At 64.2% G+C, this 17,711-nt stretch overlaps 1 protein-coding gene across 9 annotated transcripts in view; it reads right to left on the bottom strand.

Moving 5' to 3' along the window:
* RBFOX3 (RNA binding fox-1 homolog 3) overlaps positions 1–17,711 on the bottom strand; it is a 164,137-nt gene that overhangs the window by 19,944 nt on the left and 126,482 nt on the right. For 6 of the 9 annotated variants that reach the window (XM_032199657.1, XM_032199653.1, XM_032199649.1 and 3 more), the window contains exons 3-4: positions 13,140–13,184; positions 1,967–2,311 (exon numbers count right to left, since the gene is read on the bottom strand). In XM_032199657.1, the coding sequence (XP_032055548.1) occupies positions 1,967–2,068 (102 nt within the window). In that variant the 5' untranslated portion in view covers positions 2,069–2,311; positions 13,140–13,184. Of the gene's footprint in view, positions 1–1,966; positions 2,381–13,139; positions 13,185–17,711 lie in introns of those variants that run through there. The other 3 variants (XM_032199656.1, XM_032199658.1, XM_032199652.1) reach the window with 3 other exon arrangements.

Raw genomic sequence — 17,711 nt, 5'->3', positions numbered from 1 at the left:
ACCCCTCCTCTCTGGCTTGCGAGGCCAAACCCGCTGCCAAGGAGCAGGATGCTTCTGGGAGAGTGGGGAGGAAGAGATGCTGAGCACCGTGTCCAAATTACACGAAATGGGGCCATGAAGGGCCCAGAAACTGCTGGGTGCAAGTGGCCACACGTGGGGAAGAGCCGTGAATGAGCTAATGCCGTTCCTTCCTGCAGACCTCACGCTGCACTCGCACACGTCCCAGCCAGCCGGCAGCACCACGGCCCAAATCTGACCCAAGCACCACCATCCTCTGCTGCCCCAGCACCAGCACCGGCACCGGCACCAGCACCAGAACCGGCACCGGCGCGGCCGCAGCCCTGGAGCTGCAGGCAGTGCAGCTGCTCTGCGCACCGTGTGCCTGCGACATGCAGGAGCAGCGGGGCCCTCGCAGGTAGCGGGCACAGAGAGGGGGACAGAAAATAAAATTCCGGACAGAAAATAAAATTCCCCCTGCCCCTGGCTGCTCTGAGAAGTGGCTCCAGGCCCTGCGCTGCCTCCCGGTTCAAAGCAGCCGATGTGCTCCCTTCAGACGCACAGAAAACCTCCCTGGGGACCTGTGGGGGCTTGGGGATGATTTCTGCTCCGTGCCAGATGCCCCAAGCCTCCCTGGTGCGCCGGGACAGCCGAGCAGCATCCGCGGATCATCTGCTGCGCTCTGCGCAGCCCAGGAAAGCGCAGATCAAAATTCAGCCCAGCCCCAGCTCGCCCACAGCCTCTGCCTGCAGGAAGGTGGAATAAATCACGCACTGTTTCGGCCAGCCTCTGCAGCAGCCCCGCGCGAGCCCCAGGCCCCCTGCGCATGCAGCGGCTGCCCATCCACTTGTGTAACCGGCAGCAGCGCCGGCTTCACCAGCTCCAGCCCCGGTGTGCCGGCCGGAGCAGCCCGGGCCTTGCCGGCCCCAGCTCCAGCCTGGCTGCACGCTGGCCGTGAGCCCATGCGGACGCAGGATCAGGGAAATAAAACGCAGCCCCCAGCCCTTCCCCAGCGCGGGTGGCGGGGTCTGCGCCCGCGCCGAGCTCTGTCCTCAGCTGCCAGGTGAGCCGCGCAGGCCAGGCGGAGCGCGGTAGGATGCTATGAATTTTTAAACTCCTGAAAGCACAAATGGAGCAGTTAGCCCGGCTGGGAGACTGGGATTTCCGACGCAGAGAAGAGGCTTTTGAAGAAAATGCTGCCTCTCCTGAGCCGCGCTTCCCCCGGGATGGCGAGCCTGGAAACTCATTGTGCTGGGTCCAGGCAGGTCCCAGGAGCCACGAGCCCCGACGAGAAGTTGGAAGCCAAGCTGAGGGCACAGGGGACCCGCTGGCCGCCAGCAGCCCGGCGCCGGCCACACCAACTCCAGGCTCTCCTGGCCCAGCCGCTGCTCCCGGGATCCATCTGCAGCACCTCCGTGCCCACAGCCGGGCAAAGCCATTTAAGCTCGACACCGCGTCCCAGCTACAGACGCGCGCGACGTGAGCGCACAGCCCACACGGACACACAGACACGCACACGTGTGTGCACGCATGCAAACTCCTCGCCCCCCCCTTCTGCTCCCGGGGGCTGCCCAGGCCACGGAGGAGCCGGGTTCCCGTGCGCGGAGCATGGAGCATCTCCCCTGGCCTCTGATGAAGAGGAGCAGCGCCGAGGAAGGGCAGGTGCTGGACCCGCGCCGGCGGCTCTGCCTGCCGCACCGCCAGCGCCTCGGCCCCCTCCAGCCCCCGCTGCGCCCCCCAGCCCTGCTCGGAGCAGCCTCCTCGGCACAAAAAGCAGAGAAAGCCCCCGGTGAACTCGCAGCCGAGACCCGCGAGCGGCCGCCGCAACAAAACTCGCCGGTGCCGGCGGGGAGGATGCGCCGGAGAGGCCGGGAGAGGCTGGAGAGGAAGAGGTTAAGCTCTGACCCTTGGCTCGGAGAAAGCACGTGTGAACCGACCGCAAAAAAATTCCCAGAAGAGGGTCACTTACCTGTTGGAGGTAGAGGAAGGCTGGAGGACAGGGGAGAGAGTGAGGAAGCATGCCTGAGTTGGAGACAAGGAGGCAGCCCGAGTTAGCCATGGAGCACAGCATGTGTTGACAGGTAGCCGTGAAGCTGCTCGCAGTTTCGTCCTCTTCTACACACTGCTTATCCTCTGTCTTCCTGGCTCTCCCCTCTGGCTCTCCCCCTCCTCTTCCGTCCCCTCCCGTCCCCCTCGGGCGCTATTTAGGAGGAATTCATCTGAGGAAGGCTGGCCTCGCTCTGCTCTTACACTGAAGGAACAATGCTCGGCTATTTACTTCGGTGCCATTAGACGCTGGCACTGAAGGAGCGGTCTGCAAAGGGTGTGCGTGTGAGAGAGAGAGGAGAAGGGGGAGAGAAAGGAAGGGGAGGAGGCAGGGAGAGGGCGAGGGAGTGAAATAAAAGGGGTGGGAGTTGGAGGAGGAGGGGGAGTCCCCTGTGCATTCAGACATCAAACAGAGCTCTGTATAAAATGAAGAGAATCCGTAATGACATGAGAACAGCTGATCCCGCACTTAACCCCTCCGCTGCCGCCGCCTCGCAGCCGCTTCCCAGCCCCGGGCACGCGCGATGCTGCTGCGGGGGGGGGGGCGGAGGGAGCTGATGGAGGTGGGGGGGGGGGCTGCGGGCAGAGCCGGGCCCCCCCCCCACACACACACACGCCCCCCACACCCCCCCCCAGGGCTCGGCAGGACGCGAGGGGAGCTCCCGGGGGCTGCGGGCGCCGCCCCGGGGGCTGCCGAGGGGCCGGCCGGGCACACGCACCACGCTCTCCGGGCACACACACGCAGACACGGACGGGCACGCGCGGAGCCCGCAGCCCCCCCCCCGGCGGGAGGACCCCCGGCACCGACAACACCCCCCCCTCCATCCCCGTTTCCCCAAAACCCACCCTCTCCGGGCCGGGGCCGCCCCGCGACCCCCGCCCTGCACGGGCGGCTCGGGGCTGGGGCGCGCGGGGGCAGCTCCGAGAGCACCTCTGTCGCGGCGGCCACCGCGATAGGGGGGTGGTCACCGCGATATGGGGGTGGTCACCGCGATATGGGGGTGGCCACGGCGACAGGGGGGCGGCCGTGGCGATAGGGGGGCTGCCGGGCCGTGCACCCGCCTGTGCGCTCCCGGGGGTCCCGTTCCCAGCCGGGGCCCCCCGAGCCGCCGGGCTGGGCGCAGGGGTCCCGGGGGCGGCTCCGGGCCCCGTTGCGGCCGGCAGGGCTTTGTGCGGGGCTGGGTGGGAGAGGCAACCTGGGTTCGGTTCAGTTTCCATCTTGGCCAAACGCGATGCACAAAGGCAGGTCTGTGCCAGCAGCTGCTGATGCTCTGTCTCCTCCGGAGCCTCCAGCACACGAGCAGCCCTGTTTGGAGGCTGGGATTTTCCACAGTATCCCTAGACATAGCGACATGCTGCAGTGTCCTGGTACACTCGCAGCGCTTCCAGTTTCTGCTGCAGATACTCAACAGACGAGGCGTATTCCGTGGCCACCCCAGAGCCCCAGAGCAGAACCCCGTGGAAACAACCTGCTCCAGGAAAAGCCGTCCTGAAGGACTGGCTGGGGGCCAGGGGGGTCCCAGCCCCCCCTGTGGGGTCCTGCTGCTGGGGACAATGCGCTGCCAAGGGGACGCGGAGAAATCGGGGAGCAGACCCCAGGCTGGGGAGGGTTCTCTCCACCATCACCCCTCGCTGTCAAGAACTGAAAGAAGCCGGGCAGCAACACCCACGGCCACCAGCAGCCTCGGGCCGCTGCTAGCACCCTCTGCAGCTCCCCTGTCCCACCACAGCCACTCGCCCTCCAGTCCCAAGGGTCCACGAAGGAGCCCGGTGCAGTGCTCAGCCCCCAGCTCCCTGCTCGCCCCTGGCTCCACTTCTCCAGAGCCCTGCAGCCATGGGGCCACGTTCTCCCAGAGACCAGGGCAGCTTTGCAATGGGTAGAAGGAACTAATCCCCCACAGCCCCTGGTGCAGCGGTGGGGAGCGGTCCCACCAGGCACCCCTGCGCACCCAAGCCCCACGCACCACCCCGGCACGGGGCGAGGGACGCCCTGCATGAACAGACGGGTGCCTCCAAAGGCCCAAGGGCCAGGTTGTGGTGTGGCTCCTGCACTGCTCTTATGCAGAGGTGCAAAGGGAAGGGCACGGCCCGGCACTCTCTGGTTGCAGCGTCCGACCAAGCGAACCACGTGAGGTGCGCGCTGGGGAGCGCCGGCTCCAGGATGAGGTAATCTGCCCTTCCTCCCCTCGCCGGATCCTGGCTCCGGGCAGGGTGACTCAAACGCGCTCCTGGCCGGTGGCAGCGCGGTGAAGTGAGCCTGGCACTGCCCCGAGCCAGCGGGAACAGCACGGGCTGGCTGCAGCCGAGGGGGTGAGGAGAGGTGGCGCTCCCCTGCGAGGCAGCACAGAGCAGTGTGGGGCAGGGTGCCCGTCCCTGTCCCCATCCCCATCCCCATCCCCTGTCCCCATCGGGCCGCACACCGCAGCACCTGCTGCCAGGACCCCTCCGCACCACTGCCACAGCAGGCATTCCCCACAATTTCCCATCTCAGCGCTCCTCCTCCTCCCCAGCAGCGGCTACCTCGGTGCTCCTGCGCATGAGGCAAAATCCCACAGCAGTGGTGGAACCAGGCACGGCTCCAGGAGCTGAGGAGTTCGTGTCTCCTCTCTCCTTCCTCTGGCCATCACCAATGTCTGTCTGGCTGCAGAGACCCCCCCAGCAGCAGGTAGCCCCCCTGGGACATGAGCGTAGCAGGGCTGTGCCGACCTACTGCCAGCTCTGGGGTGGGGACACGTCCCCTGCCACCAGCGGCCACTTTCCCTCACCCTGCTGCCTCTGGCCGCCCCGGCGCTGATGCTGGTGGCACGGCCACGCTCGGGTCCCGCTCAGCACCAGGGCTGTGCCTGAGGCCAGGTGCCCACCAAGAGGGGAGCCCCGGCCAGAGCTGCCCAGCCCCGCGGAGCTGCAGCCCCAGAGGAACCCCTCCGAAACTCAAGTCTCCTGGAAGGAAAGTTTATTTATCTGTTTAATTAAGATGTGTTCACCAGGCACACAGACCCCGTTCCATCTGTCTCACTTAGAGCCGCGTCCCAGTAAAATTAAACCTAATAAATATCAGACGAGGGAAAGCAAAGGGCACATGTAAGATATATGATCAAAGGCAGAAGTTGCACAGGGCTGCAGTTCTAAGCACATCTTTCTCTCTGCCCTTCGGGGATGGGTTGGCGATGCGCTCCCATGCACAGGATGGGGCTGGCTTTCCTTCAAATCAGCACTATTTTCATTTTTTATTTATTTTAAATGAACCCTTGAGGGCTCCTTGGTTTTGTTTTCTGGAAGAGGGAGAACAACGCGGCACCAGGACAGGAGAGGCCTCGGCCACTGCTTCAGAGCCCAGCGAAGTGCCAGAGCCAAGCAGCAGATCCCGGGCTGGGAGGGCTGCGAGCCCGAGCGCGCTCTGAGCCACAGAGGGTCCCTGCTCACTGTTGTCCTGTCACCTAGAGCAGGGCTGTCACATCCCCATGAGCCCAGCTCAGAGCTCTGCCCTGGTGAGTGCAGTGGCCCAGCACCTCTGTCTGGTGATGGGGGTGCCCCACACATTGCCCGGAGCACCCAGGCACCCCTCAGACCTGCTGCATGCCGAGAGCCTGCCCAGGGCCATCTGGGCTCCCCCTGATACCAAGCCCTGAGCCCAGCACATCACCCGCTCAGGGATGGAACAGGAAATCCTGGCTCTAAATGCTGCAGTGCTCAGCAGGACGCCCTCCCACACCCCCTCCCAGCAGAGGGATGACACGGCAGCTCGCAGACCTGCTGGGGACGCAGTGCACAGCCACAGGTGGGCTGGATGTCCCAGGGGGCTTCAAGTGTCCAGTGTTCAGTGGGGCTCCCTTGCACCCCACCAGCACATTTGGGCACTGCAAGACCAGAGCACAAGCCCGGGGCTGCTGCTCAGGACGGGCTGCGGGCTGACGGAGGAGCAGCTGCAGCAGTGGGGGCCAGAGGGCTGCGGGTGCTCAGGCTGAGAGCAGAGCCCAGGCAGCAGCCCAGGAGCACGGCACACGTCTGGTCCTCTCCTTCCACCCGCTCCGGAGTGCCCCCAAGCCAAGGCATTCATTAATTAAAAGCTCATTAGTAGTTAGTCATAGACATAAAGCGATTAAGATGAAGGCGCTGATGGATCTGAGCTGCTGTGAAGCAAGGGGAGCTCCAAAGCCAGTGCTGGGGCGAGGGGAAGGTCCCAGGCGCCTGCTGGAGTGACCTCAGGGAGCGAGCGATGCTGCACATGGACCAGGGCAGGGGAAGGGACCAACAGAGGTGAGAGGCAGGAGCATCACATGCCAGGGGCTCAGCACCACCGCAGGAAGGTCCCTGCCTTGTGCCCTGGCTGCCTTCACACCATCGCCGTGCATGCACCCGGCCCAAGCTCTCCCTAGGCTACTCCAGCCCCTCCGCTGCAGGGCAGCATCAGGGCTTACAGGGACAGCAATGCCAGCGCAGAGCACCCAGGACTGGCAGCAGCACAAACCAAAGCACTTTCTCCTGCTTCAGCATCGCCATCTCTTGCTGTGCAGCCTGGCTGGCTCTGCTCGCACTGAACCCCAAAGCCTGGCCCCTGAGTAGCAGCCCAGGGGCTGCCCCAAGCCCCAACACACTGCCTGTCTCCTACAGACATCTATAGATCGCTGGTTTATTGCTCCATCCCTGAGAGACAGCTGTGGCTTAAACCAACCACAGGCGGATCGGAATCCGATCCGGCCATCATGGAGGGGGGCAGCGTGGGCAGGACGCTGGGGCACATACCCCAGCCCACAGGAGCCCAGGGAACTGGCTGTCCCGGGACAAGCCACCAGACTCGAGGTCCCCAGTGGCCTTCCCTGTGTCAGAGGGGAGCTCAGACAGCTCTGCTGCACCCGGGAACCGGGGGGGCTGCAGGTCCTGAGCATCTCCCCAGGAGACGGCAGCCCCGGACCGCAGTGAGCCCTGGCAGGAGGCTGCGAGCTGGAGTCTCCTCGGCAGGGAAACCCTGATGGCCACGGCCAGGGGCACAGCAGCGAGCACGTGCACGTCTCAGCACAGCAGCAGGGCTGGGGACGAGGCTTGCGCAGGACTGCGCAGCGGCGGCTTCGCGGGGTGCGGGCAGCAGGCGAGCGCAGCGAGGACGCAGCCCTGGGAGGCTCACCCCGCACCAAGACCCCAGGGCTTCGCAGCCAAATCACAGACAGCAAGAGCAGATCGAGGAGGAGGAGTTTGCTCCAGCAAGCTGCCGGGGAGGGGGAATACGGCGGCACCCAAGCGCGCAGAGGCAGGGAAGGCGCGCGGCGAACGCTCTGCGGGATGTGGCGCTCGCTGCCGCGCGGGACTCCCGAGTCCAGCACTGCTCTGTGGGGACACCTGGACCAGCCTCCTCTGCAACCAATTAAACCTCCTTCCCGTCTTCCCCACGCTCCTTCCTCCTCTGACGCCGGTGGCTCTCAGGGGGTTGATGAAGCCCCCGCCTGCTCTAAACTCCAAAAACAAGGCGGAAATTTTACTGCGAATCTTGGCGCTGCACCGCTCCCAGCGCACTGCCAGCCGCTGACCCAGATACCAGCCCCTGCTCCAGGCTCCCACCTCCCTCCCACCCGTCACAGCAGCTCGGCGAGGTCACGGCCCCCAGGCGGGGGTGGCAATGTCCCCAGCACCCAAACGTGACCTCGGCAGGTAAGGGGGGGCTGTGACCAGCGGCAGCTGTCGGGGACAGCAGCGGTAGCAGCTGGGAGAGCAGCAGAAATGCAGAGAAAGCACATGAAAGTTTAATGGGAACTGGGGAAAAATATCTTCCTGCTAAAACTTTGCTCACCCATTGCGAAGAGGGGGAGAAGGAAGAGGGGGGCCTGGAGAAGCTTCTCCATCTGCTCTGAGCTGCCGGAGCTGGGCAGAGCGGGGGGTGGCTGGGTGCTGCCATGAGCAGGGGTGGCATCCTGTGGTGTCCCGCTGCCCCTCATGCTGTCCCCTCCCCTGTCCCTCATCCAACATGACAAGAGAAGTCAGGGACCTTGGTGCTTTCCACAAAACAGAGCCTGGGTTTTGCAGCCACCCCATGAGATGCGCGGTGCTGGCTCCCGGTGCAGAGCCCGCAGCCCCGCCTGGGCGTCACCGGAGGCTGGGGCAGCGTGGCTGGGGAAGCAAAGCAGAAATTTGGGATATTTCCACCCAGGATGCTTCCCTCCTGGCAGGAGGGCCGGTGGCTCCCCAGGAGCCTGGGGACACCAGACGCAGCCGCTGTGCTTGTGGCCGGCCGTGCGCCCAGCTCCGGGCTCACCGTGGGACGCGCGGCCGCTCGCACGGGGGCACAGCTCAGGCTTTTAATGAGGCAGGGCAGGAACAGGCTTGCCACCGCGCCCGCGAGAAAGCCTGGCTGCTCTCCTTCAATCAGCACAGCCCTTCCTAAAGCCCTTTCACTTGACAAAATATTTACATGAAAAGGCAATTAGGCTCCCCGGATTTAATGAGAATTAACGTGCAGGCGGCAGAACCGTGGCAGAACAGCTGCTGCCGAGCACCTCGAGCTCCAGGCCGGGTGGGCAGCACCAGCCGGGGCCGCGGCAGGTACAGACGGGCGAAACACCGTGAGGATCAAGCACCTGCAGACCCGGGGACCCCGAAACACTGAGCTCCCAGAGCTTCCCCCTTCCCTGCCATCAGCCCTGCTGCCTCACGAGGGGTTCCCGAGAGCGCGCACACCTCTGATCAGGTACAGTGCTGCACGCAGGGCCGGCACCTGGGGCTCCAGTGCAAGCACCGGGCGGGTGGGCGCAGGCTGCTGGGGGCCAAAAGGGTCCTGGCAAAGGGCAAGAGCAGGGGCACGGGCGGCACCGAGCGGTGCTGGGCACCGGGCAGCCCAGGCTGGGACACCAGTGGCAGCCAGGTGACGTGGGCTGCGTGGGACCGCGAGGCAGGAGGTGCTCTGGAAGCAGACACTCAATCCTCATTATAAGGCTTTTTAAATGCACAGACAGGATATTAGCGTTTAAACAGTCTCTAGGACTCCAGGGCAAACTTTAAAAATCATAATATTTATAGAACCTTCCTTCCACTCGCCCCACATGCTCTTTATTTCTCCTGCAATTACTACTAATTTGAAGACATTTTGCTTTGGCATCTCAGCCTGTTGCAGTGTCGATTACCGAGCCACCCGCTGCCGGCTGCCACCGCAGAGCTCCCGCAGTGCTCCCGGCAGCGGCCCCGCTCCCGCCGTGCAGCGGCACCGAGCCCCCCGCGCCCTCCCACGCTGGCGATGGGGGGACCCCGGCGGTGCCAAGGGACGATGCTCAGGTGCTGCCCGAGGAGCAAAGAAGCCGCCTGCTCTGGCTCACCGGGGGTGCCCCGTGCGCTGCACGATGCTGAGGGCCCCATCCAGGGGGTCTGGCACGGCGCGGGATGGGGATGAGAGCCCCGAGCGCTGCTCCGCACCACCAGCGTGTCCCAGGGAGCTGCGCTTTGAGCTCCCGCGGGGACAAACACCCAGGTGCTGCCCCCAGCCCTGCCCCAGCAGCAGCTCCACGAAGCCACGCAACACCCGCAGAGCTGCAAGCAGAAACTCCAGCAAGCAGTGTGCTTCCAAAGCTGCTCCAGCTCGTTAAGTCCCTGGGCAGAATTAACGCTTTGGCAGGAAAAGCTGCGAGCCCCCACGGGCTCCTGACCAGCGGGGAAAGGCGGCTGCACCAAGATCTCAAATGACAAAGCACCTTACGCCTGCAAGCTGCTTCCCCGAGAAACAATGAACCCGCATTATCCTCCCCTTCCCCATAAGCTCCTTTCCCCTGCGTCCTCCCTTCATCCCGCTCTATCCTCTCGGCTCCTTGCTCCCTAATCCAGGGGACTGCAGCTCCCCGCTGCCTGCAGCTCTCCAGGAGCCTGTAATCCCCGAGGGGCCGGCACTGCCCCGGTTCCCAGCAGCTCGGCTGGGTCTGGCCGGGAGCAGGGCTGCTGAGGAGCTGGGAACGAGGAGCTGGAAGGTGCTGGTGCTGCTGGCCAAAGCTATGACCCCGTGCCCGGAGAGGGCACCAGGGGAGAGAGGGATGATTCTGGGCAGCCCGTGGCCACCCCACGCTGGATGGGGACTGGGCGAGGGGGCTGCTGCCCACGGCCAGCGGCGTGGTGGGGCTGGGATGCAGCAGCAGGACAGGGGCTGGGCTTGGCCTTTGCTCCTGAGCAGGGACGGAGGCAGGGAGCCCTGCCCGGCCCCTCCACGGCCCCGTCCTGCCCGGTGCTGGGCCCTGCCTGCAGCATCGCCAGAGGAGGGATGATTTCCTTGGCAAGCGGCGCTGCCGGGAAGCAACAACAGCGGGGAACAACCCAAACCCTGACCAAAACCCCAGCAAAGCGGGACGGGCAGTGCCCAGGCGGGGCGGCGGTACCTACCCAAAAATACATCATCATGTCGGGGGGCTGCGGGGCTCCGCGGGACCAGCGGGAGGGCCGGGGGCTGCTCCGGGCGCTGCTCCTCGGTGGGCTCTCTCCCCTCGGGTGCTTTCTGTCCAGCTCCAGCCTCCAGGGCTGGCACCGAGGGCCAGCACCGCTGCGTGCCCTGTGCTCTCACCCCTTCCCCAGCACGGTGTGGTCGCTCGCCACGGGCTGCCACGCACTTCAGAGCCGGGTGCCAGCATCCAACATGCTGCCACGGGGCTGCCTTGAACCCAGGGCCACGGGAAGGGTGCCCGGGTGGGCAGCAGCCACAGGCAGCCCAGCACGAGGAGCCCAGTGGAGACTTAGTTCATCGTCCAGAAAAAAAAAATGGGAGAGGGAGGAATAAAAAATAAATCCTCGCTGGCGTCTTTAAGCGCGAGGGAAGGGTGAGCGTGCAAGGGGGAGGCTGCAGCGGGGGTCCGGGCAGGGGTCCGGGCGGCAGCAGGAGTGCGTGTGCTGGCAGGAGCAGCGTGGGCTCTGGCTGCCACTCGGAGGAGATCTGTCCTGCCTCAGCGTTTTCCAGGCTGCCCTGTCAATAAGGGAATCGGCCGCGCTCACAATTAACCTGCAAGGTGCCAGCCAGCTCCCAGCACCTGCCTGCGGGCAGCACAGCACCGGGACCCCCATCGGCACCGGGACCCTCACCGGGGGCTGCCTGGGCAGGGGGGGAACCTGTCCCCTGCCCCCTGCATCACAGCCTGGGCACCCCGCGGTGCATCCCCACGGACCCCGGGATGAAGCCTGCAGGGCCCCCAGTGGGAGCCGAGGGAGGGGAGCGCAGGACGGGCTGGGGTCCCTGGGGGGTCAGCGGGAGCGGTGGCGGGGGGACACCCCCCCTGTCCTGCCCGCAGCCCTTGGGGCACACAGACCTGCCCCCCGTGGGCCAGCACAGCAGCGGGCACAGCAGGGCAGCGCCGCTCGCCAGCCACTAAATCTGCGCCCTCGCGGGGCACCGCCACCAAGGAGAGCAAAGGGACCGCGTGCGCTGAGCCAGGCGCAGCAGCAGGGGAATAAATAAGAGTCAGGGAAGGCAAAGGAGCAAGAGGGGTGGCAGATTGGTCTCTGGGGCCCTGCTGGCTCTGACATCTCCAGCCCCATAATCGTATTCAAAGCAGAGCCGGGCTGAGGCATTTCTCCTCCAGCACAGCAATAAAAGAAAGCAACACTCTCAATAATTCAGAACCAGGAGAGGGTGATAAAGCAGAGGAGCCACCACTGCAGGCAGCAGGGGCGGGGGGCTTCCCGCTCCCCTCTTATATCTTGTATCTCTGAATAAAACCTCCCTCACCGTGAGAGCTGAGACCCAGTGAGGGGGGTGCTGGGCAGGACCCCTCAGCAGCAGCCACCCAGGGAGCAGCATCGCCCAGCCCAGCCCTGCGGAGCGGCTCTGCTGCCCTGCACCCAGGCAGTGCTGCTCCCAGCGCTGCTCCCCCTCCTCTGCCAGCTGTTCCCAACCCCGTTTCCATCTTTCCCTTCGCCCTGCGGGCTGCTTTGCAAACAGCCCCCGTCACCACGCACCCGGACAACACGCTTCCCCTTTTCCACCCAAACGGGGCTCCCTGCACGTCCCTGCACCAGGCTGGGGGGCGCAGGGCTGGGGACAGGGGAGCAGAGAGGAGCTGGCACTCGAGGTTCTCCAGCAGCCCCTGCACGCAGCTGGGCACCAGGGAGGAGCAAAGCTCTTGCTTCAGCTTGGGGAATACATCTTGGAGACAATACATTTTGGAGAAATTGTCCCGGGCACACACGGCAGAGGTGGAGGCCAAGCTCTGTCCCTCAGGGACCTTCCTGCCCACCCGTGACCCCTCCGCAGCAGGGGTGAGGTGACACGCCGGGTGCTGTGCAGGGACCAGCCCACTCCCCGCGATGCCAGCAGCAGGGAACGCACACACCCTGCCTGCCCCGCACGTGCTGCACCAGAGCTGCTGGGTTTCCGTGCGTGGCCCTGCACGGTGCCAGCCACGGCCACCCCCGCACCCTGCCCCACGGCTGCTGCTCAGCCTCCAGCCTCCCTCCACCAACCTCAGCACCCCTCGTCCAACTGTTCCACTTTGCTCAGGGGGTCTCCAGGTCCTTTTGGACCCCCTCCCAGCTGGCCACTGTCCCTGTCACAGCCTGCAGCACTCCCCCCCGCACATCCCTCCTCCACCGTCACCACCCAGCAGGGACGCAGCAGGGCCACCATGGGCTGCAGGACACCACGAGCAAGGGCCCCCACCCCGGGGCTGGCATCTCCCTGGGTGAGGACGCAGCCCCTCAGCAGGCGTCCCGGGAGGCGCACAGAGCACAGACAGACAGACAGCAACGTCAGCACACACGGACAGCTCACAGACACCGCAGCCCCGGCCGTGCCGGCCGCCCGCCCTCCTCGCCCGGACTCACTCCACTCACGCCACGCTGCGCCGGGGCTCGGCTGCGGGGTCGGTGCCCGGGGGGGGACCCGCCGTGACTGGGGCCCCGCGCAGCGAGTGGGCAGCCGCTGTGCCACCCCCCCTGGCCGTGGGGCCGTGGCTCCGTGCCCACCCGCCTGCCCCACACAGCCCCAGACATGCAGGTTTCCACCGCCCGACCCCTGCTTCCCTCGGGGCCACCCTGGCATGGACACTGGGGGTGCTGGGGGGGCTCTGGGCTCAGGCCCCGGGGCAGCTGCCCGAGCCACCAAGCCCCATCTCTGCCCGGCTCGGCAGGAGCGGACGTCTCCGTACCTTTTATTCAGCCAAGCTCCTCCTGCGGTGCTCGCGCTGGGCTCTCTAAGAAAAGACAAGAAAGAGGAGGAAGAATTAAAATCAATGATCGTTATCGCTAACCTGCTTACGGTCAATGCTATTTGCTCATTGACTGGCAAAATTTTTAGAATCCAAGTATGGCCACGAGCGTCGTCTCCCCGGGAGCCCTGGGAAACCTGCCCCGATGCCGCCCGGGACGCGGCACCCGGTGTGGGGCAGCCCCTGCGAGGCGCCTCCAGCTCCTGCCTCCAGCTCCTGTGGGCGTTTTGCCAGGCCCTGGGAACCTGCGAGCGCAGCCCCTGGCTCGGCTCTGCCGGGTGCCCGGCAGCCCCGGGTAGGGCGCAGCCACCGCACGCACCCAAGAACGCCCCCGTTCGTGCCCCCGGCAGTGCCCGTCCTGCCCCCGGGGTCCCTGCAGGGCGCAGCTCCGGCACCGCCGTCCCAGCTCCGGGTACTTCTTGGAGACCGGCACCGAGTTTCAAAGAAAACTTCCTGAAAGCTGCACTTCAACTAATTGGCTTTTGCAACATTGCCAACCCGAATGTTCATAAATCATGTCAGACCCTCAAAAATAATGAGAGCAGCTTAGACATCACGGGATTTTTATTTTTTTTTTTTTAAAGAGTAAATGAGGGTTGTTTCTGTTTGCTAACTACTTCTTTGGGGATCTCGAGGTGCCGAGTCCTGCAGGCTCTCCCTGCAGACACTCAGACACCTCCACTCGTCTCCCCGGAGCTGTGGCTCTCCTGCAGCCTCCCGTGCACCCATGGGTGCCGCTCCCCGGCCAGCCCAGTGCAGCCAACACCACCAGAGCCGTGCAGGAGCTGGGCCACGGCCGGCCCCAGGGCACAGCCCCGGCGTGGTGGCAGCGCTGGGAGCGCGGAGCCGGTTCCCAGGCACTTGTGTTAGCAAACACCGCTCTTAGCCGCACAGCAGGATAATCAATTATGGTAATTCCTGCCTCAATGAATCAGATTCATGGAGGAACACAGCTCATTAGGCTGGTGCTGACTTCCATTAGTGCTCTTATGATAAAAACCCTCCAGAAAGCTCTAGCCCAGCTAGACGTGTTTTCCAGGCTCGGAGGGTCTTCCAGCCGCAGCGCGCGGAGGTGTGCGCCCGGGGAAGTTCGTGGGAAGCTCCCGGTCCCCAGCAGCAGGACGACGTCCCCGCATCACCACAGGCACCCTGCTCCTGCGCTCCCTGCCTCGTGCTCAGCTCTCCTTCCTTGGCTCCTCCAAGCAAACGCTCACGAGGATCCCTGGGCAAGGAAGGCAGGAGATGGCAAAGCGGGGAGCAGACAGCTCCGGAGCGCGGTCCCCTTCCAGGAGCAGGTCCGGGTGTGCTGGGAACTCAGGCAGCCTGTTTGGCGATGAATAATTGAAGGACGCTCGCTCTCCTCGGGGAAGCACGGTGATGGGTAAAATCTCATTTCCCAAACACATTTCCCAAGGAAGGCGCCTTCTGAGAAATTCCACACAACCAGCCTGGGGCCCCCGCAGCCGGGATGCGCCGCGCTCGCCTGCTGGGGAGCTGACGGAGCCAGGCACCAGCCCGGCACAGATCCCAGGTGGCCCCGAGCACCGCAGGGACCGGGCTGCTCCGCCAGAATCTGTCCTGCTGCATTCACCAAGGCAGGAGAGGAGCGGGCACAGCAGCGTATCCAAACGAGGGGAGCCCAGCCCCAAAACCCAACCCAGCTAAAACCTCTCAGACCCGAGGAGGGTCCCCGTTCCTGCAGCAGGGAACACCCTGCCGCCAGGCCTCTTCGGCTTCTCCAGGAAACTTCTCAGTAGGAGTTTTCCACAGTATGTTTTGACCCCCCTTCCCTCCACCAAAAATCCTAAATTAATTTTTCTTTTAATTAAATTCATTAGCAAAGATTATTTGGCTGAGGAAAAATAATATCCTGCCCCTCCCCCAGCAGCCCTCTCTATTTATATCCCCTATATACATAAGCAGCAGCGAATATTTCTTTATGGGCCATTAAAGGTTTAATGTTTAATTTATAACCACGTTCTCTGGCGGGCGGGATGGCCAGGCACAATGTCAACACTTTTAATTAAATGAGAAGATTTTTTTTTTTTTTTTTTTGACTCAGAAAGATGAAATGCCCCGTTCCCAGCAGCGCCCGCAGGTGCTGCCCCGTGGGCCGAGGGGGCACCGCCAGCTCCCCGCAGCGTTCCCCGCTGGGTGGCCAGCCCAGGACGTGCCCTGCTGTGGGCCAAGGGCTGCAGGGGGAGATGTGCAAGCAGCGCCTGGAAGAGCCCCAGGTCTGGCGGGGGACCTGGCAAGGAACTCATCCCTCCCTGTCCCCACAGCTCCGCCTGGCTCCGTCCTGAGCCCACAGGCAAGGCAAGGCTGGAAGAGCCCGAAGCCACGCAGGCATCCCTGTGGCGAGGGCTGGCAGCGGGCTTCAGCTTTAGCAGGGGAATAAAGGATGCTGGAGAAACGCTTTGACCTTCAGAGCAGCCACGAAGGCACCCCAGCACCCTGGGGTCTCCTGCCTGCTGATGTGATACCGGCAGCACCGCACCGACCCCGGGCAGGTCCCCGCGGTTTTGTTGCAGGAGCCACGGCACCAGGACGGCTTTAGGGCTGAGTAACCGTTTGGGAGAGTCCCCAAACCGACGGCTCCAATCCAAAAAGTGCAGTCACTTCTTGGCGGACAGCGGTGAGCCTCAGTGTTGTTCCTTCTCCCACAGCCTCTCCCCAAATACTGTAACCAGATGCCTCTCGCCAGGACGGAGCAGACGCGTTCTGCTTTGCTGAGCCGAGCTGGCTGGCACACGAAGCTGGCACGGCCCTGGCCGCTCGTTCCCAGGGACAGGCAGGGGCCCTGGCACGGCGCTGACCTTCATCTCCAGCTGCAGGCTCCTCCGGAGCTCAGGCACGTGCTTTGCGCTGCAGGACGCGGGCTGGCTGAGGGCAGGTGATGCTGAACAACCTGGAGAGCCCGCTCGTGGAGAACCATCCCCTTTGGCAAGGGACAAACGGAGCCCTTCAGCTGAGGGAGGGGATGGTGAGACCTGGGGTGTGTGCGCTCAGCATGGCCCCTGCAAGCATCCCAGTGCTGACTCCAGTTACCAAAACACCTGCCTGAGAAACTGCTGTGCACCCTCGGACCTGAAATTCTTCCTGCCACTTATGCTTATTCCCCTGGCACCTCCTGCTGTCTGCCTGCGTGCTCGACGGCTGCAGCTCCTGCAGGACTGCTGCTGCCTCCCTCAGACGCTGCTGCCCCTCAGAGGAGGAGGAAGAGCTTCCCACGCAGACAGCGCCCGCGAAATCTGCCAGGAAAGCAGCACTGAGGCACCGCAAGAGGAGCCCACGTTCGTGGCTCACCCTGCTGGCATCCTCCCACTCCTTCTTGTCCCAGCCCAGACGTCAGACACAGGGACGCAACAGCAAGGGAGAAACACTCCTGGAGTGCCTGGCCTCACACCCAGCGTGCGTGGGGCCACAGCAGGGCTGGGCATCGTCTCAGCCCCTCGAGGGCCAGCTCTGCCCACGGCTGCGGTGCTGGGTGCGCTCCCAGAAGTGACAGCCTCAGCTCTTGGCCGCCGGGGAGCACGGCCCCCTCTGCCTGGAACGGAGAGAGGGGCGGCTCTGAGTAGGCAGGTTCCCATTAATGGAGTATTTTATCTTACGGGAGAGATTAAATCTCTGTACAGAGAGGCGCAAAAGAGATGAGTCAGCAGCTGGCTGAGGGGCGGCCAGGATCAGCCACGAGCATTTGGCTTCGCCGCAGCGCTTCACCCTCCCGCGGCCACGCGCTGCTGGGGCGCAGCCAGCCCGGGCGCCGAGCGCCAGGCTCGCACCCTGCCCTGCTGACCAGCAGAGCCACACGTGGCACAGCCGCCGGGCAGCACTGACACCGTCTCCCTACACCACCAGGCAGCCCTACACGTGCCCTGCTGGGCAAAGCACCTCCAGCAGGCTGCTGGCCTCCCTCACCATCCCTGGCGCTGCAAGGGCTGCTTGGCGAACGCACCCGGCGCTGCAGGCACGGTGGCGTGCCAGGACACCGGGCACAGCCCTGCAGCACCAGTGCAGGTCCCCAGCCTGTCCCTCCTGGTGCACGCCCCTGCCTGCCACGCCGTGCCCGGTGCCCCTTGTCCAGGTTCCCAGGCTCTGCTGCCAGCGCGGCTCCGCGGTGCCACGAAGCTGAGGACTGGTGGGGAACGTGCCCGCTGTCACACGCGTCCAAACACACATGCGTGCACGTAAGGGGCAAGCGTGCGAGGGCCGGCCACCACCATCGTGAGCCAGGGAACAGAGTGGTGATGGCACTGTGCCGCTCACTAAAAGCATGAGTGTCACTAAATCAATAATTCATTTACTTTAATGAGATAAGTACTTTGAAAACTAATTGCAAACCTGCTCCATTTACTCCAATCCGTTACAGCCTTTAATGTAAATGGCAGAAACACTGCTGGAGGAAGGGGAAAGGCTTTGGTAGATCGTGTGTCATCTTTTTTCCCTTCTTCTAAGAAAGAGAAATATCAGTCATAAACAGGAACAGCGGAAACCTAAGAAACCGCCCGGATC

This window comes from Aythya fuligula, chromosome 18 (assembly GCF_009819795.1).
Source record: "Aythya fuligula isolate bAytFul2 chromosome 18, bAytFul2.pri, whole genome shotgun sequence".
Lineage (NCBI taxonomy): Eukaryota > Metazoa > Chordata > Aves > Anseriformes > Anatidae > Aythya > Aythya fuligula.
The sequence above is the reverse complement of the archived record's forward strand: the minus strand, read 5'-3'. Positions and strand labels throughout refer to the sequence as shown.